Raw genomic sequence first — 21,166 nt, forward strand, 5'->3', positions numbered from 1 at the left:
AGGAAGGTAGTGCCACCAGCTGCCACCAGACTGCCTCATATCCATGAGGTAGGTGACAGACACTGAAGCGTGGAGTCTGGTTGCTACAAACAACTCCTGTAGGTAGGAACTCACATGTCCACTGGCACGGCCACAGCAGATGGCCTCTGCCTCCTTTCTACCTTCAAAACCGCGACCAAATACAAATACAGAGACAGGAAGAATCTAACCTGTTCAGAACCCCACTTACCTTTGAGTCTGAAAAACTTCTTTTTAGCTTTTCATCCCTTGTGATATGGAATGAGGAGGCATGGGACATAATGCCAAATGCTAAGAGACATATCTAGCATACACTCTCATACTAAAATCAATTCCGGAGGGATGGTGAGAGTTACCTATGAAAAATAAAATCAACCTATCAAAATGCTCTAGAAGATCAATGGGTCAATTTACAACCTTGGGTGCAAAGATAGCTCTAAGTACAATACAAATTTGGAGGCCATAAAGGAAAAGTGATAGATTTATCTAAATAAAAATTTTAAATGGTGGTATCAGTACTTTAAATGCACAAATATTTTGACAGCTATGTCCTCACTAGAAATTTAAAGAAATATTTGTGTAAGTTTGCAAAGGTATGTACCCAAACAATGCAGCATTATTTGTAACAGCAAAATTCTGAAGATAAGTGATATATAAAATTAGGGTCCATTATATGACAGAACACAACGAGGTCAGGTAAAAGGAGAGATCGGGAATGGAGAGGAGGGGTTCCCTTTGTGTAACACATGTACACCCATATCCTCACATTATCCAACCTTATGCAAAGACTACATCATTATCATCTAAGTCAAAAAGGAGTTACCTTGATGGAAAGATTATGATACCTCTTTGTAATTCTCTTAGAAATTTAAAGTTTTCCAATGTTCCCATCCTCCCCGCCAAAAAACAAAGATAATTTTTGTAAGTATGTATTTATTTTCTCTTAGAATGTTCATGATTATTTGTTTCCTAAACATTTCAAAATTATATAAAATTGTGTTTTTTAGAAATATCTAGCAAGACAGTAAATGCTGTAAAATATTTCAATTAATGACTGAATTACTTTACATATAAAAGAAATGAATTTCAGTTGAAAGAAAAACTGCATTTTTAGGAAATCATTCTATTATACATACAAATTTACAGTTTTCACTTTTATAATCTTTTCATTTAAAATCATTGTTTCCCCAAAAACTATATTCCAGCATAAGACAGACAAGTATCTAATAAGTAATTAATATGTACATAGGTAGGCTGTGAAAAATTACCCACAACTGTAATATATTCTGTTCCAAAGCTGAAAACATTTCCTTTTAGAAAGCATTTTAACATTTCTTCTCATCATCCACAAAGCAGCAACAATATTTAAATTAAAAATGGCAAATCCAATGATATGTAATTATAACAGTCCCTTAAGAAATACATCTGAAAGTCATTATTCCTTAAAATATTTACACTGTTTAAATTACATGAGAGCAACAATGTCTCGATCTATGTTAGTTGAACAAATTAATAAGAATCTCTAAATTGCTCCCCACCCAAAATGTTATTCATCTTTAGTAAAGGAGACTTTATCCTTGGGCTTATTCAGCATCTTTATATCATCCAACAGCTTTCTGGGTGTTAAAATATGCGTGGATCCTGGAAGAAGAGGAAAAGATAAATCTTCAGAGGCCAGCAGTCAAATCAATTTTCCCTGGCTAACTATATTGCCTTGTCCTTCAAATATACAAAGTACAGTAGCTTGGGGCAACTTAACAAAATTTCTGTAGGATGCCTTCCTAAACTACAATATTTTAATCCTTCTTCTTCATTAAGCACATTCAGTAACCCTTTACAAACAATGCCCACTACTATACTTTGTACCGTAGTTACCACTTTGTACTATATATTGATACAGTGAAGAGCAAAATCGGAGGTTAGCCTGTCCCCCTGACAGAACAGCAAGAGTCACTGTGAATTCAGTCACAGAGAACTGCTAAGCAGAACCACAGACTGAAGCTTGACGTACAAATGCTCCATCTCCACAGGTCAGGAGAGTTTAGGTGTCAGAGGCTTTGACTGAAATTCTCAAAACGAAATTCCATACAGGCTCGGCCTAAGTCAGGTCCACAGCCACAAAAAACTTCAAAACATTTCTGTAGTAGAAATAAATGTTTCAAAAAGTATTTAATCATGAAAGCAAGAAAAGGATAGGATGAAATATTTTTAAGGATGTATTTAATGATATTTAAAGGAATGCAATATTCCTGAAACTCATTCTCTCAAAATCAGAATTGTAATTTTAAAAAATCATCAAAAGGTCAACCAGGAAAAAACTGGTACATCAGATAAAACGCACTGATTCAAAAAATATTTTTTTTTGCACTCAACAATTTAGTTCTAAATGTAAAATGAGAAGATAAAGTTTTACATATATATTTTTGCATCTAAGAGTTTGTTTTAAAAAAATAAAAGGAAAACACAAGTCTTACCAATAATAACTTCACAGGACTTATGTGCCTGAGAAACTTCATAAGCACAACGCATTTCAGAGTATGTAATTCCTCCGATCACAAAAACAATCAGCTTAGACCCATTTTTTCGATCCTCTAAATAACTAGTTCTGGGTTTCTGCCGAGCACTAAAAAATCAAACATGAACACGTTAAAAATATTTCCAAAGCCATACTGCTTAGTCTTTTAGAAAAGCCTAACTCAGGCAAACTCAAATTTGGCACCAACTGCATTGATTTTAAGAAAATGACTTTAAAAAAATAAATAAGAAAATGACTTAACTATGGTATGACTGGAGCACCATGAGCTAGGCAGGAGAGCCCCAATTTAAGCTCAATTTTGATCTGAAAGAGTTTGGACAAATGACTCATAACCTTGCTTAGCATGTTTACCTATAAAACAGAGCTATGTGTGTGTGTGTGTGCTCAGTCGTGTCCAACTCTTTGCGATCCCATGTACTACATCCTACCAGGCTCCTCTATCCATGGGATTTTCCAGGCAAGAATATTGGAGTGGGTTGCCATTTCCTCCTCCAGGGGACTTCCCAACCCAGGCATCAAAGCTGCGTCTCCTGTGTCTCCAGCACTGCAGGTGGATTTTTTACCTCTGAGCCATCTGGGAAGCCCAAAACAGAGCTAAGGGCCTGTCTTATTTATTTCAGATAAATACACATTACACCTGGGAAGTCTATGACTTACTAAAGTTAAATAAAAGCAGGGTGGGTTACATTGAGACAGTAGTAGAGTTTCAAAGACATAGAGGAGGTGGGGGAAGCAGTGGTACTGATTTGGAGCTAACGTGGTACTGGGACGTCCCTTATTGGAACTCAGTGAAGTACTGAGATATCCAGATATCCAGATAGGAGATATCCAGCACATATCTGCACACCTGTGTTCAATGCAGTATAATTCACAATAGTCAAGATATAAAAATAACCTAAATGGCCATCAATGAACAAACTGACCAAAAAAAATTGTGTATATATACTGTAGAATATTGTTCATCCTTAAAAAAGAAGCAAATTATTCCATCTGCAATAACACGAATAAACTGGGAGGAAATTATGCTAAGTAAAATAAGGCAGACTCAGAAAGACTGCACGATCTCACTTACATGTGGAATCTAAAACAGTCAAACTTACAGAAGCAGAGAGAAGAATGCTGGTGGTCAGGGAAGGTGGGCAGGGGAAGAGAATGAGACAATATTGGTCAAAAGGGCACAAAATTTCAACCATGCAAGATGAGTAAGTTCTAGAGATCTAATATAGAGCATGGAGACTATAGTTAACAAAACCATACTGTATATTTGAAATATGCTAAGAGGACAGATTTTAATTAAGTCTTCTTGCCACAAAAAAAGAAAGGAAAGAAGGAAAATGGTTAATTATGTGTATGTGGAGGTGATGGATATAATAACTAGCTTGTGGTGATTTCACAATGCATATATATCAAAACATCAAGCTGTATACCTTAAACATATGCAACATTATGAAATCAATTACCTCAAATATGCTGGTTTAAAAAAAAAAAGAGCAATGTGGGTTCCAATTCTGATTCTGCTTCTTTTTAATTCTGTATTATTTTTAGCAAGTTACTTAACCTCTCTCTAAACCTCAAGGGTTGTTTTCAAGATTAAATGCAATGATATACAGAATACACTGTATGGAATCTGCTACTGGGAAACCACTAAATAAACAGCTGTTATTTCTACCTCCTCCCCACTTAGAATGCTCTAGATCTGCACTGATCAAGATAGTAGTCACTAGCCACATGAGGAAATTTAACTAAAATTAAAAATTCAGTTTCTTAGTCACACTAGCTACAAATCAAGTGCTCAACAGTTACATAAGGGTAGTGGTTAGGACAGTGCAGATAAAGGACATTCCATTATTGTAAGAAAGTTCTATTGGGTCGGTTCAGTTCAGTCACTCAGTCGTGTCTGACTCTTTGAAACCCCATGAATCGCAGGACACCAGGCCTCCCTGTTCATCACCAACTCCCGGATTTACTCAAACTCATGTCCATCAAGTTGGTGATGCCATCCAGTCATCTCATCCTCTGTCATCCCCTTCTCCTCCTGCCCCCAATCCCTCCCAGCATCAGGGTCTTTTCCAATGAGTCAACTCTTCGCATGAGGTGGCCAAAGTATCGGACCTTCAGCTTCATCATCAGTCCTTCCAATGAACACCCAGGACTGATCTCCTTTAGGATGGACTGACTGGATCTCCTTGCAGTCCAAGGGACTCTTAAGACTCTTCTCCAACACCACAGTTCAAAAGCATCAATTTTTCGGCGCTCAGCTTTCTTCACAGTCCAACTCTCACATCCATTCATAACCACTGGAAAAACCATAGCCTTGACAAGATGGACCTTTGTTGGCAAAGTAATGTCTCTGCTTTTTAATATACTATCTAGGTTGGTCATAACTTTCCTTCCAAGGAGTAACTATCTTTTAATTTCATGGCTGCAATCACCATTTGCAGTGATTTTGGAGCCCAAAAAAGTAAAGTCTGACACTGCTTCCACTGTTTCCCCATCTATTTCCCATGAAGTTATGGGACCAGATGCCATGATCTTAGTTTTCTGAATGTTGAGCTTTAAGCCAACTTTTTCACTCTCCTCTTTCACTTTCATCAAAAGGCTTTTTAGTTCCTCTTCACTTTCAGCCATAAGGGTGGTGTCATCTGCATATCTGAGGTTATTGATATTTCTCCCTGTAATCTTGATTCCAGCTTGTGCTTCTTCCAGCCCGGCGTTTCTCATGATGTACTCTGCATATAAGTTAAATAAGCAGGGTGACAATATACAGCCTTGTCTTACTCCTTTTCCTATTTGGAACCAGTCTGTTGGTCCATGTCCAGTTCTAACTGTTGCTTCCTGATCTGCATACAGGTTTCTCAGGAGGTGGGTCAGGTGGTCTGGTATTCCCATCTCTTTCAGAATTTTCCACAGTTCCTTATGATCCACACAGTCAAAGGCTTTGGCATAGTCAATAAAGCATAAATAGATGTTTTTCTGGAACTCTCTTGCTTTTTCAATGATCCAGCGGATGTTGGCAATTTGATCGCTGGTTCCTCTGCCTTTTAAAACCAGCTTGAACATCTGGAAGTTCACGGTTCATGTATTGCTGAAGCCTGGCTTGGAGAATTTTGAGCATTACTCTACTAGCGTGTGAGATGAGTGCAATTGTGTGGTAGTTGAATTGCATTCTTTGGGATTGCCTTTCTTTGGGATTGGAATGAAAACTGACCTTTTCCAGTCCTGTGGCCACTGCTGAGTTTTCCAAATTTGCTGGCATATTGCATGCAGCACTTTCACAGCATCATCTTTCAGGATTTAAATAGCTCAACTGGAATTCCATCATATCCACTAGCTTTGTTCATAGTGATGCTTTCTAAGGCCCACTTGACTTCACATTCCAGGATGTCTGGCTCTAGGTGAGTGATCACACCATCGTGATTATCTGGGTCGTGAAGATCTTTTTTGTATAGTTCTTCTGTGTATTCTTGCCACCTCTTCTTAATATCTTCCGCTTCTGTTAGGTCCATACCATTTCTGTCCTTTATTGAACCCATCTTTGCATGAAATGTTCCCTTGATATCTCTAATTTTCTTGAAGAGATCTCTAGTCTTTCCCATTCTGTTGTTTTCCTCTATTTCTTTGCACTGATCGCTGAGCAAGGCTTTCTTATCTCTCCTTGCTATTCTTTGGAACTCTGCATTCAAATGGGAATATCTTTCCTTTTCTCCTTTGCTTTTCAGTTCTCTTCTTTTCACAGCTATTTGTAAGGCCTCCTCAGACAGTCATTTTGCTTTTTTGCATTTCTTTTCCATGAGGATGGTCTTGATCCCTGTCTCCTATACAATGTCACGAACCTCCATCCATAGTTCATCAGGCACTCTATCAGATCTAGTCCCTTAAATCTATTTCTCACTTCCACTGGATAGTCATAAGGGATTTGATTTAGGTCATACCTGAATGGTCTAGTGGTTTTCCCTACTTTCTTCAATTGAAGTCTGAATTTTGCAATAAGGAGTTCATGATCTGAGCCAGAGTCAGTTCCCGGTCTTGTTTTTGCTGACTGTACAGAGCTTCTCCATCTTTGGCTGCAAAGGATATAATCAATCTGATCTCAGTGTTGACCATCTGGTGTTGTCCACGTGTAGAGTCTTCTCTTGTGTTGTTGGAAGAGGGTGTTTGCTATGACCAGTGTGTTCTCTTGGCAAAACTCTATTAGCCTTTGCCCTGCTTCATTCCGCACTCCAAGGCCAAACTGGTAGCATTGCTTTAAGTCATAAAAATCACTATATTTGTTCCCATACCCCACTGGTAAAAATTCTGAGCTTTTATTTGAAAACTAAGTATTTAAAATAAACATTTATGTAATCTATTAAAAATACATCTAAGTTATATATGTGTTCTAGTAAAATAAACCTTAACTTCTCCTTTTCCTAGTGTAAGAATAAGATCCAATGTATTATACCCAACTTTGGAAACCATATTCTAGATACCTCTAATACATACAATACAGGATATCATGGTAAGCTTTTAATAATGTTCTCAGTCTAGCCTTTTGGATGGTAATTTCCATCTGCCATTGTAAGGAATGATGAGGTAGTAAACAACAGAAAAAGTAAAGAGATTTAGTAGCTGGTTTTGAAAGGTGAAAGAAGAACAAGACACATTCTTGGTTTCCGTACAGAATAAATCAAGGACATACTAAAAGTACAACTGTAGTTTAAAAATGTCCACAAAAGGCAAGATAAAGCTAGAAAGCAAAAGCAAAACAAGTAATATTTGCTCAAAATGATTATGCGATTCTAACAATTTTTAAACTTCTGAATAGCATTTCAGGACAATAGGATTACATTTCATGTATTTCATATGTATGTCTAAGACACTGTACTAGTTTTATACTCTGAAAGACACATAAATGATTAAATCTCCATATCCTAGAACTCTCACTCTAGATATCACCTAGAAGCTCCTGTTAAAATAAGAGCAAACATCTTTTTAAAAGCATAGCTGAAAGATGCATATGCAAGACCTCTCTGAAGGTAACACTCTCGATCCTGGGTACTGAAATAAGCTCAGACTCCAAAACAACAAAGCACACGAGGAAATAAGCAACCGTAAGTGTCTGCAGAAATGAAAAGCAGTACAATTAGAACCCAAAGAATGTCAGATGTTGAATTTAGTAAATTTTAGTAGTATTTATTGTTTTAGTGAAAAATAGACTAAGTATGTTGAAAATAATAAAGTAGAATAGAAAGCAGACAAAATAAGGACAAGGAAATCCAAGCATATCTGAAAAAGAAACAAGGACAATTTCTAAAAAAAATAAATAAATAAGGAAAAGTAAAGTCAATGAACAGAGAAACTAAAAAATAAATAAATATAGCTTACTCAGCAGTTTAGGCACAAATTTAAGACAGAACTAAAGAATTCAAAATTAAATCCAAAGAAAAATTTCTAAAATGAAACACAAAAAGTAAAATAAATATTAAAACTCAAGAGATATTACACGGCATGAAAATAATATGAGATGTTTGAATAAAACAAGAATTTATGAAAGATACGAAACCTCAGATTTTAGGAAATACATTTGACTCCCAATGAAAGAAATAAAAATAAGCCCTCAGGTAGACACAGCATAGGGAATGTACAGAATAACAAAGACAAAAAGCAACCAGAGAGAAAAGGCAAATTACCTATATAAAAGTATAACAAAACTGACAGAAAACACCCCACCCCCATACATACACCTTCCCAAGAGCTAAAATGGAAACCAAGAAACAGCAGAATAACACCTCAGTGTTGCGTGAAAATTACCATGAGCCTAGAAATTCAAAGCTAACATGTAAGAACAATAATAAAGACATTTTCAGACAGACAAAACCATAGAGACCCTACCACTGAGAGACCCACACTGAAGAAATTTCTAAAGGATACACATCAGAAAAGAATATAATTGAGCTCAAAAAAGGGGATGCAAGCAGAAGTGGTACACAACATAACTGGTTAACATGTACATAAAACTAAAAAAAATAATGCTCATCATTAACTCTGGAAATAAAAAAGACATAAGGTAAAACAATAAAGAATTAAGAGAACATTTAAGGAGTGTGTAGTTTGAATTAAGTTTTCTAAGGCTCTGTACTGTTGATCAAGAGGGCAAAGATTCTAATCTCAAACTTTGGTGAGTCAGGGAAGACCCAGAGGAATCGGGTGGAGAGGGAGGTGGGAGGGGGGATGGGGATTGGGAATACATGTAAATCCATGGCTGATTCATATCAATGTATGACAAAACCCACTGGAAAAAAAAAAAAAAGATGTGTACTATAATTCTAAAGATAAATGCTATGAAAGTACAAATAAGCTATGTAACTTCTAAAATAGGAGAAAAGGGAAAAATATAACTAAATAAAAGGTCCTTAGACCAAGAGAATTACCCTAAAGAAATACTCAAACACACGTAAATGTTTAAGAATGCTCACTGCATATTGTTAGGAAGGGTGCTAGTTTTGACCTAGTCTAAATTTCCATTGTGTGGAAAATAAATGAATCAACTGTGATAATCATATAAGAATATATCAAACAGCAGTAAAAAATTTATACATGTATCAATTTGGGATAAATATCCCAAGGATAATGTTGAGAGAAACTTAAAAGTTGCAGGACTTCCCTGGTGATACAGTGGATAAGAATCTGGCTGCCAATGCAGGGGACATGGGTTTGATCCCTGGTCCGGGAAGATCCCACATGCTGCAGAGCAACTAAAGCCCATGCTCTAGAGCCCGTGAGTTGCAACTACTGAGCCCATAAGTGGCAACTACTGAAACCCACATGTCACAACTACTGAGCCTGCGTGCTGCAACGTTGGAAGCCCATGAACCTTGAGCCTGTAGCAACACGGGAAGCCCTGCAATGAGAAGCCCACGCACAACAAAGAGTGGCCTCTGCTCACCAAACTAGAAAAAGCCTGTACACAGCAACGAAGACCCAGTGCAACCAAAAATAAATAAATAAATAGATTAAAAAAAAAAGGTGCAGGAAGACACAACATGACACCATTTATATTAAGATTAAAAATACAAAAACAGCTTGGGGTCATGATAGAGTAAGACGGTCAGAAGACTGCCCACTAAGAAAACAAGTATAAACCTGGAGGAAATTGTGGGGGAAGAAACCATTTCAGATCACTTGGGAAAATGAACCACAGGCAAACGACAAATTAAGAAGCATTTAGTCTTAAAAAACGCTAGTATATAGGTTAAGAATGGTGGTGGTGACTATGCGACCTTTTGGCCTGAGGTTATATCCAACCTGCATAGTTCTTCCAACTCAGCAAAAACTGTACTGACTTCAAGCTGGCTGAGAGAACCACCAATTCTACTCCTGAGGTGGAAGACTTGATACAAGGTAGGAAGCAAAGCGAGTACAAAATTCTACAGCTTTGCCAGTTAAAAATGGCAGACCTGGTTTAGAGTAGAAGACCTGCGGCATTGGTGGCAGAACACCTTGGTCCCAGGATGGGACAGGCGGCATATCAGCCAGAAATTTAATGGGGAAACTCTGAGAGTAAGAAAGCCAAAGAAGACAAAGTCCCCCCACATCCTTAGCTGACTGCCAAATTACACCTGTGCCAGGGTAAGCCAGAGAAAGCCTAAGGAAAAAAAATAGGAAAAAAAGAAGGGGGATAGTGGGGAGAAGACTCAAGAACTGACTATGACTTGTAATGCAGTCCTTAACCCACAATCAGATTGATCAGCAGTCAACAGAAGATTTACAGGCTTGAGGTGTCTAAATACAACCTCTGCCTAGATAACTGGCTGACCTCTAAACTATCCAGACATAGGGCAACCACTAGGAACCAAGCTAAAAAATTAAATTTAAAATAAAAAAAGCCCTACAATGAAATCAGTGGCTAAACTGCAAGGGGGGCATTGATCCCACAGCTTAAATCTATACAAGTTACTAAAACAAAAAACAACTTAGAGTTGCTGTTATATAATACAGTATCTTAAAGGCCTAATTTTCAGCCAAAAATTAGTAGATGTGTAAGAAAACAATAAAGGGTGATCCACATGCTGGGAAAAAATCCATCAACAGAAACTAACCCTAAGTGAATCCAGATGTTGGATTTAGCAGACTTCAAAGATACTATTATAAATATAATCAAATAATTAAAGAAAATTATGCTAACACTATGTTAATCAATGGAGACTTTCAAAAGAGAAATGGAAAGTAAAAAAGAAGCAAATGGAAATTCAAAAGGTGATTAGTATAATAATGAAATGAAAAATTCAGTAGATGGGCTCAATAGCAGATCTGAGATGTCAGACTAAAGAATCAAAGAACTGAAGATGGATCAATAGATATTAGCATATCTGAAAAACAGAAAGAAAAAAGGTGGAAGAAAGGTAAACAGAGCCTCAGTGACCCATAAGACAAAGTCAAACTTTCCAACATCTGAGTGATGGAGTTTCAAAAGCAGAAGAGGGAGAAAGAAGCGGGCAGAAAAAATGTGAAGAAACAGCAACTGAAAACTTCCCAAATTTTGATGAGAACTATTAATTTGTAAATCCAAGAAAATTCAACTAACCCCAGGAATAACAAACACAAAAAGAACTCCACTTAGGCACATAATAGTTAAACTGCTAAAAGCCAAAGCCCAGTAGAAAAATCCTGCAAAACAAAACTCTATACATTGTTTAGAATACAAATATATATAGAAAATGTATGAAGATATATAGGTCAATGATGATCAGCAAATTCAAGATAGTGAAGAAGGGAGAATAATAAAAATCAGAGAGTGATATATAGGAAGCTTGAACTGTACTTAAACTGATTCATTTGTTAATCTGGGCACCAAGTATAGGATATACATTATAATACTATCTATAGCTTTCTGAATGCTTCAAGTATTCTCTCACCAAAAGTCATCAAAAAGGATATGTCATCTGCTAATGTGAAGAAAAAAAAAGATAAAGGGAGAAACTCTTCTCTAGTTTCATGAAAATAATTTTTATAATAAAGCACATTTTCATATTGCCTATCTGTGTGTATGTGTGTCTGTATGTCAGTCACTCAGTCATGTCCGGCTCTTTGTGACTGCATGGACTTTTCTGTTCATGGAATTTTCCTGGCAAGAATATTGGCGTGAGTTGCCATTTCCTACTCCAGGGGATCTTCCCAACCAGGGATCAAACCCAAGTCTCTTACACTGGCAGGAGGATTCTTTACCACTCTGCCACTTGGGAAGTCCCATTGCTTATCTGGATTCATTTAAGACAGGTTACAGTTAAAGAAAAACTACCTTTTAAGTGACTACATGCTTCAAGGAGAGTTATCAATATAGGAATATCTGTGTACCATTTTAATTATTAGTCTGCAATATCATAGTGAAAATTTCACTGACTTTCATTTATAGATTTTACCTTACAGCTCCTGAGCCATTCCAGACTGCTGGGCACTGGGAACAATATGGCCACTCTTTTGAATCTAATCTGTTATCAATGGCATCCTAGGGAAGATAAGAATTAAAACCATCAAGAAGATGCTATAAACTCCAAGATTTTGTTTGTTTTACATAAAACTCAAAACTTGTATTTACAATTAAAGAACATAAGGATACATATTTAATAAAATAAGGTTAGCCCTCTTTTTGAAACTCACAAATCTTATTTGCTACAAAATTAATGCAATTATTAAACCAATATTTATTGCATGCCTACATTTCTTATCTGGAGGATTCTCCCTTTGGTGTGAAAATCTCAGGTACTTTTTCAGGGTCTTTATCTCAAGAATGCTAGGGGTTTCTAAATACCATCTTAATCCTGACAGACCTCTTAGGCTACCAGAGTCCAGGCCTTGCCCTTCATAAGTGAAATTGCTCAGTCGTGTCTGACTCTTTGCGACCCCATGGACAATAGCCTACCAGGCTCCTTCGTCCATGGGATTTTCCAGGCAAGAATACTGGAGTGGGTTGCCATTTCCTTCTCCAGGAGATCCTCCCGACCCAGGGATTGAACCCGGGTCTCCCACATTGTAGGTAGACACCTTTACCATCTGAGCCACCAGATGGCCCTATGAAGGGCACTATGCCCTTCATAGTGATGGCTTTAAAACAAAACATGCATCCTGGCCTAGGTGTATTCAAGACCATCTGATGAGATGGAAGAAGTTTCCTTTTCATTTAAAAATGTTTCCTTTTTTTACAGTTAACATCTTATGATATTTTTGTGTATGTGTATAATACACACATAGTGTTTTATCAGTACAACATTTATATAGTTTATAAATAAACATATATAGTGTTTTAATCAGTACAGCACTTACATAATTTATATATAGCCACATACTGTAGGCTCCTGATCACATTTATTATGAGAAAGTGTGCATAATTAAAAGTTTGGAGACCACCAATTTAGAACACCACAGCTTTAGAACATGGTCACAAAAACAATAAGTAGGAATGGACACAAGGTACTCAGTAGTCCTAGAATCTTTCAATAAGACTGCAAGATGTGAAGAAGCAAAGCTTCAGGAGAACCCTAAAGGCCTTAGGTTGCTACTGAGGTAAAGTGGAATTTTTGAATTTAACATGCAAATCCTTGTTAAAGGGTTTGAGAAGGTCTTATTTTTAAAATACTATCAATAGCAAAGAAAAACTCCTTAGTTCCACATCCTTGCTACAGACCAGGAAAAAAATCTTACACTGTAGGGAAAAAAGTCTAAACTCTTTGAAGTCTTAATCTATATCAAGCATGTGTAAATGACATAGTCAAGCAAAACAGAAAAATCATGGGGATAAACTGTACACAATTAATTTCCAAAGGAAAGTAGAAATTAATGTTTAATAAGTTAAAGGCAAATTGGAATAAATAGAATGATCTGATTATGAGCTCATAATTGATCTCATTATTGAGCTCATAATGCAATTACTAGTTCCTTTTCTAATTTCCTATAATTGAAAATTATTTTCTAAAAGCAAACAGTACTAAAAGAATCAGCCATCTGTCGATTATAAAAGCAAACTATAGTGAGGTTTACATTTTCATCACAAATCCATTTCTAAGAATATTGGAATTTAACACTCTAGTAGTAGTCACAAAAAGTGTTACTTTGTTGAACTTTCATTCAACTAAATTATTTATATTTCTGCTACATAGTAACTTCAAACAACAGTTTTTTTCCTAAAGCATGAGTGTGCTTATCTTTTTAAATTTATTGAGGCAATTAGCGGTATGAATTTGCAGTCTTTAAGGGGGAACTTTCAAGAGCTTCCCCTCCTCCCTTGATATCAGATACAGTCTTCTTTTGTGAACCCTCTCACTACTTCAGATAATTCCCGACCCACAGATATGCTCAAACTGACAGATAATGGACAGAGAGTAAAAAATATTCTACAAAGGGAAGAGTATAAATAAAATTTAATGAATTTTACCTCTAAAATATCTTTGATGAAAGGCGTCCATCTAGACAGTTGAAAAGTTTCTTCTGCAGACCGATCCTTTCTTGATGGTTTGCCTTGTTGAGACTAATATAATTAGAGGAAAAAAACTGAAACTCAGTGATTTTATTTAGTGATACTCTCTTTATCTTTTCTATCAAGATGTTTAATTTACAACAAATACTATGTTGCATTTGACTTAAAACTAAGAGTGAAAAAGTCCACTAAAAAAATCTGAATAGGTGTAGTCACATAACTTCACAGTATTTCTGTACATTAATGATAAAATTTATGATAGTATCAGAAAGTATGTTTTCTCCAAAATGCTTATATGAAACTTGATAGGAAAGAGTAAGACTCTACACAGACTTCTTCAAATTTTTCTATAAATAAATCATAGAAAGAAAAGCATAAACAGCAAATTACAACAGAAGCTGAAAGATATAAATTCACTAGAAAAATATATTTATCCAAATTACTCATGGAAAAGAAAATGAAATTTTTAATATTTTACTTACCAAATCTACAGAAGAAATTAAGAAGACTGTCCACATGGATTCCCACATAAGAAAACATATTTAATGTAAACAACCATGCACGCACATGTATAAGTATATACAGAATGTAAAATTTCTTACTGGAGGGACAATGGGAACACCAAGGTAGCTCCAGTTACGAATCATGTCACTCTCATTTTCTATCTTTACATTCTGGATCAACCTGTCCAAGTTTTCTTCTGTAGTTCCTTAGATAAATAAAAATGAATGCACAGTCAAATAATTGCTACCACAATCATTTCTAGGTTTAGGGACCTAAGAATAAAGCTTTTTTTTTTAAAGAAAGCAAACATTTAAATTATATAACCTTCAGTCTGCTCCCAATTCCACATATTTCCTTTTATTTATCTTAATCAATTTTAACCACTACTTTCGGATTCTCCTGTGGGAGACCTGGGTTCGATCCTTGGGTTGGGAAGATCCCCCGGAGAAGGGAAAGGCTACCCACTCCAGTATTCTGGCCTGGAGAATTCCATGGACTGTACAATCCGTGGGGTCACAGAGAGTCGGACACAAGTGAGTGACTTTCACTTTCACTTTTCACTTTAATTTTTCTAAGATTCTCTTAATGACTAGTGGTAAACTACTTATTGTAAAGTGATTTTAGAGCTGGGTATCTTTATCTTAATGTACTCATTAAAAAATGAACAATCTATATTACCATTAATACTGAAGATATAAAGTAGGATCGCTCTTATTTTATCATAATTATCATGACTTTTGCTGAGTAGAACTGGAAGGAGTACTCGCATAGCATCTTTGACTTTCTGTCCTTCTGCATCAGTTCCAAGTGCCAGGTCCTTGATGAAAATGAAATATAGTCAGTGGTCTATGATCTAAATTCATTTTTCAGTTAAAAATATTACTAAAATTTGCCAAATTTTAATGGAGCAGTGATGATATTTCATAGGAAATGTGAGCATCACTTGTAAACTATTACTGTATAAAATGTAAAAAGTCAAAACAATTCAGAAAGGAAGACAATCATTAATCTAAACTTTTACTAACATGGTAGACATGAGCTACATGTGGCTACTGAGCACTTGAAATGGGTCTAGTCTGAATCAAGATGTGCTATAAGTTAAAACAAGAGTTTCAAGATTTACATATGAAAAAAAGTGTAAAATATTTCAATAATTGTTTTATACTGATTACATGTTGAAATGATAGTATTTTGGATAAACTGAGTTAAATCAAGTATATTATTAAAATTAACCACACTCATCTCATTTTACATTTTTAATGTAACTACTAGAATATTTAAAATTACATATGACTTACGTTCTGTTTCTATTAGTACTGATCTGAACAGTTTTGGCATCAGAGAGCCGAGCCTTTAATTAAATGTGCCTACACAGTACTCTGCAGGGTGCTACCTGAAATGCTGCACACACTGAAAAAGGCCAGCCAACAATGTTACCCTGAATTAATGCTCCAAACATTGAAGTCATCCTATTCAACCAAACATGCAGATTAGGAGGGACAGCCTACTATTAACATGATACTGTATAGCTACTTGTTAGCGTTGGTAAGGAATACTGTATTAAATACCAAGTGGGTGTATCTCCTTTTAAAAGAGATTGTATGGTTTAGGGTACTATATTGAGCAAAAAGTTAGGTTTTACCTTACAAAGTTAATTCTGGAAATCTACCTTGAACATAGATGTTTCTGACTCTGCACTTACCTGTTCAGTTTTGCAGAGCTTTTCTATATTAGGCTTGAACTTATTCATGCAATCTTCTGCTAAGTTAAGATGAACAACTTGCTGAAAAACAGAAAAAAATAATTTATTTAAAGGATTTTCATTTCTTTCTGTGTAACTGATAATACTAAACTTTTGAGATGGGCCTAAAGGGAAGTATGAGCTTAGGTGGGAAGGAGGAACCATGTAAAATCAAGGGAAACAACTCAAGAAAGAAAAAAAGTGGAAATTATCTGATCTAAAGGGGATAATCAATAGACCACAAAAAACAGAACGAAAGGGTTGAACTTTATTGGGTTTACGAGTAGTGAAAAATAAAGTGAGAAAAAACCAGTTAAGTCCATAAAGCCAAGAAGAAAAAGTCTGAATTTATGTTATTGATTTTTGATTAGGGAGTAATATGATAAAAAAAATTTAAATATTATTCTGACAATGACTTCTGAGAAGGACTGGAACAACAAAAACAAAAAGAAATAGTTTACCTGCCCACACAGCTTTAATTGCTTTAAAATTTACTAATATATAACTATTAATTCAAAGAAGCAAGCATAATAACAAGGACTTGTCAATCCAATGTTGAATGTTCTTATTAAGCTGATAAAAAATAAAGTTTCTCTGGGTGTTCAAGACGAAGATATAAAAAAGTTTTGACTGGATTTGAACAAATACAGAGAACTCTATTGGGTAGCTTAGATATTTGGGGTATTTCTCAGACCTAAAGTAAGGGTTTAAAGTAAAGTAACGTCGCTCAGTCGTGTCCGACTCTTTGCAACCCCATGGACTGTAGCCTCCCAGACTTCTCTGTCCATGGGATTTTCCAGGCAAGAGTACTGGAGTGGGTTGCCATTTCCTTCTCCAGGGGATCTTCCCAACCCAGGGATCGAACCTGGGTCTCCAGCATTGCAGACAGATGCTTTACTGTCTGAGCCAAGGACAACTAATACCAAGTATTCCATGACACCCATAGCTAAACTTGACTAAAGAACTGGGTGGACTAATAAATTAAAAATGATTTCTTATATACGATACCACTTACCTTAGTAATCTGTTTACGGAAATGGGGCATCTTCTTCATCAGCTGGGTAAGAGCACTAAGTGATGTCTAGGAAAAATCAAACATTTTAAAAAACTAACTTTTGATTCAGTTATTTTATACAATAACTTTTTAATCCTATAGTTTTAAATTTTCATTAATTTACTAAATATTTGCCAATTAAAAAAAAATTTCAAGAGGTTTCCAGTTGCAGCCATGATAAAAGTAGCTTATATAAAAATTATTCTCCCTCCATAAACAAAACCAAAATTGGACAAAATAAAAAAGACAACAGCTTTCACACAAAGGATGTCTTAAAAATAGTTCAAAGTTAGGTTACTTGGGCAAAGGGAAGCACAGGAGGTGATCCTGCATCTGGCTCTTCCCTGGAACATTTTCCAAAGCACAGTGAAAAGAGGTAGAGTTCAAGTAGAAAAAAAGTCTCTCTGAACAGAGGAAAAAGAGATCAGAGTTTGGGGTTACTGAGGTAGGGTCTGCGGTCCAGGGTACTAGAGAGTAAAAGCCAGTCACAGCATAACTCACAGATGTGTAGAGGCGATGCCTTAGGATCCCTGGCCAAATACCTAAGCTGCATGTGTGCAGGGCGTACGTCTCAGAGGCCTAACAGAGAACGACTGCAGAGATTTCAGATGGTCTTTACACTAAGACAGTATTGGCATTCTCTGATCCAGACAAAGTAAAGAGCTCTAAGTGAACATCCCAGACATTCAGTCCTGGAAGGACTATGTCTTTGAACTAAATAAAAAAGTGAAATACACTCAATGCAACAAAAGCCGCACATGAGATTTCCACACAATCTAGGTTATTCACCAGCAAATTAACTGACTTCCAGAACAGAACTCAGTACTCTTTGTAGACAGAACATCATCAACAGCCTCTGCAATATAGCATTCACCAGGTCCAATATACAATATACAGCTGGACATGTAAAACAGGAAAAAGTGATACTCAAGTGGTAAAAACAGTCAATAAAAGCAGACTCAAAATAATCCAGATGCTGGAGTTAGCAGACAAGGAATTTAAAATAACATATTTATGTTAAAGAAAACAGGGAAAAAGATAAACTATAAATGAACGAAAAGATGGAGTATATCAAGAGAGAATCAGACTTTATTAAAAAAAAATTGAATGAATGTCCCAGAACTAAATGCAATCTTTGAAATTAAAAACACAATCAATGACATATATTATTGGTGAGACGGTAAAATGGCACAGCAAACTAGTAAGTTTGGAAGTTTTCTATATGATTAAATATACATTTACTATATGACCCAGCAATCCCACTATTATTTAAACAAGTGAATGAAAATATCTGTTCACACAAAACCTGAACGTTCATAGTGGCTTTATTTGTAATTGCCATCAACCTGGGGAAAAACCTAAATGTTCTGCAGTTTGTGAATGGATAACATCCACACAATACATCCACACAGCGGAATACTACTCGGCAATAAAAATGTCGAAGCTACTGCTATATGTCACGTGGATGAATGTCACGTGCAATAGATTAAATGAAAAAGCCATATTGTTGTTATTACGTTATTACATAAATGACACTTAGCTGATATTCTGGAAAAGGCAAAACTATAAGAAGAGAAAAAAAGAATAGTGGTTCTAAGGTGGAGAGGTTGCCTACAAAGTGGCAGAAGGCAATGGGGGATATTGATGGAACTGTCCTATATCTTGGTTGTGGTTATATGAGAGTATACATTTGTCAAAACTCACAGAATCATACACTATAAAGGGGAACTTTACTTTCTAACTCAGTTTAAAAAAGCACTAGTCAAAATAAAGCAGTTACGGCTATATTAAAATCAGACAAAGTAGAGTTTAAGGCAAGGAATACTGCAGATGAAAACTAAAATGACATTTTATACTGATAAAAGATAGATTCAATAGAAAGAAAACTATCTTAAATTTATAAAGAGTCTAATTAAACAAGGCTGCATCAGTTGACATAGCTTTGAGAGTTGACAAGATTATTAAAAAAAACAGACTAATTCAGCCATACATTATACCATTCCTGGTAACTGATATAAAAAACAGATAAAAAATTAGTAAAGAAATAGAATATTTGAATAACATGATGAACCAACTTGGCTTAATTAACATTCACAGAATTTGTATTCTTCTCAAGCACACATAGGTTATTTACCACAACAGATCATATGATAGGTCACAAGCCAAGACTGAACAAATTTCAAAGGACTAAGCTCATACAGACTCCATTCTCTGACCACTGTATAATTAAATTATAACTCAGTAACAGTATGATAAGTAGAAAACTCACAAACTCTTTGAAATTAAAAAAAATTCCTATGTAACACATGAGTCAAAGAAAAAATTATAATAAGAGAAAATATTCTGAGCTAAATTGAAATTAAAACAGGTTATTCCAAAACTTGGGAAATGCAGCTACATAATGTTAAGAAGGAAATATCCAAATATATATAGGAGAGAAAAAAGTTGAAAACCAATGCTCTTAACATCCAACTCAAGAAGTAAGAAAAACAAGCCAAAGTTGAAATCAGTTCAATATAAAACTAACATACAAAAGAAAAATCAGCAAAGCCAAAAGTTGGTTCTTTGAAATATTAATAATATATAAATAGGGGATGTTAATAGTAAAGAGGCTAAAACACAAATCAACAAAATTAGGATTAAATAGAACATAGCTACAGGTTCTATAGACAATGAGAAGATAAGAGGATAGTTGAAAATGTAGATGTAATAGACAAATCCCTTAAAAATGCATTATCACAAAAATGATATAAGAAAAAATTAAAATCTGAAGAGCTCTGTACCTATTAAAGACCTTATAATTAAAGACTTCCCCATAAAGAAAATTCCATGCCCAGACTGTTTCAGTTGTGAAGTCTTTCAAGCCATGATGGGACAAGCTACACAAACACTTCCAGAGAGTAATATGAGAGGGAAAGCATTACAATTTATTTTAGACCAATATAATTTTGTCACCAAAATTGCCTAGAACATTACCACAATAAAAAGAATTATTGCTCATAAATCTGGAAGTAAATATTCTAAACAAAATATTAGCAAGCAAAACCCAGTGATATAGCAAAGGGATAAGGTATCATAACTTAGTAGAGCTAATTCCAAGAACGCATGGATGGTTTAATGTTAGAGAACAGTGAATGTAACTTATCACATTAACAGAATAAAAAAGGAAAAAATAATTTAATAGGTGCTGAAAAAGCATTTGATGAAATCTGACGCCCACTGTTGATTTAAAAAACAAAACAAAAAAAACCTGTTGACAAATATGGAATAGAAGGGAACTTCTTAATCTGATAAAGGGTGTATCTAAAATAACTTAAAACTACCACAATACCCAATGATGAAATATCAAACACATTTCCCCCAAGGCTGGGAATGAGACAAGGATATCCTGTCACCAGTTCTATTCTATGTTTTACTGCTAGGAGGTATTAACTACCAAGAAAATTAGTGTAAAATGTATAAAAAGTCAAAAGGATAGGCTAAATATTCTTTATTCATAGATATTATTGTGCAACTTTTTGAAATAATAGAAATGTCCTATATCTTGATTTAGGTGGTAGTTCCAAATGGTGTGTGTTTACATGTGTTTGTGTATGAATACATATATATGTATTTAAAAGTTATTCAGTATACACTTAAGATTTGTGCATTTTATTTAGGTAAATTATGAATGTGAAAAGTGGAAGTGTTAGTTGCTCAGTTGTGTCAGAAATTGTGACCCCAAGGACTGTAGCCTGCCAGGCTCCTCTGTCCCCATGGGATTTCCCAGGCAAGACTACTGGAGTGGGTTGCCATTCCCTTCTCCAGAGGATCTTCCCGATCCAGGGATCAAACCTGGGTCTCCTGCACTGCAGGCCAATTCTT

The 21,166-nt window shown here is 35.5% G+C and overlaps 1 protein-coding gene across 1 annotated transcript in view; it reads right to left on the reverse strand.

Annotated features, from left to right (window-relative positions):
- Positions 1–934: 934 nt before the first annotated feature.
- STXBP3 (syntaxin binding protein 3) overlaps positions 935–21,166 on the reverse strand; it is a 54,980-nt gene continuing 34,748 nt past the window's right edge. The window contains exons 12-19 of the mRNA XM_061121255.1: positions 17,264–17,329; positions 16,210–16,290; positions 15,186–15,324; positions 14,606–14,712; positions 13,962–14,054; positions 11,953–12,038; positions 2,493–2,641; positions 935–1,659 (exon numbers count right to left, since the gene is read on the reverse strand). Of these exons, the coding sequence (XP_060977238.1) occupies positions 1,565–1,659; positions 2,493–2,641; positions 11,953–12,038; positions 13,962–14,054; positions 14,606–14,712; positions 15,186–15,324; positions 16,210–16,290; positions 17,264–17,329 (816 nt within the window). The 3' untranslated portion in view covers positions 935–1,564. The remainder of the gene's footprint in view (positions 1,660–2,492; positions 2,642–11,952; positions 12,039–13,961; positions 14,055–14,605; positions 14,713–15,185; positions 15,325–16,209; positions 16,291–17,263; positions 17,330–21,166) is intronic.

Source organism: Dama dama, chromosome 20 (assembly GCF_033118175.1).
Source record: "Dama dama isolate Ldn47 chromosome 20, ASM3311817v1, whole genome shotgun sequence".
Classification (NCBI taxonomy): Eukaryota; Metazoa; Chordata; class Mammalia; order Artiodactyla; family Cervidae; genus Dama; species Dama dama.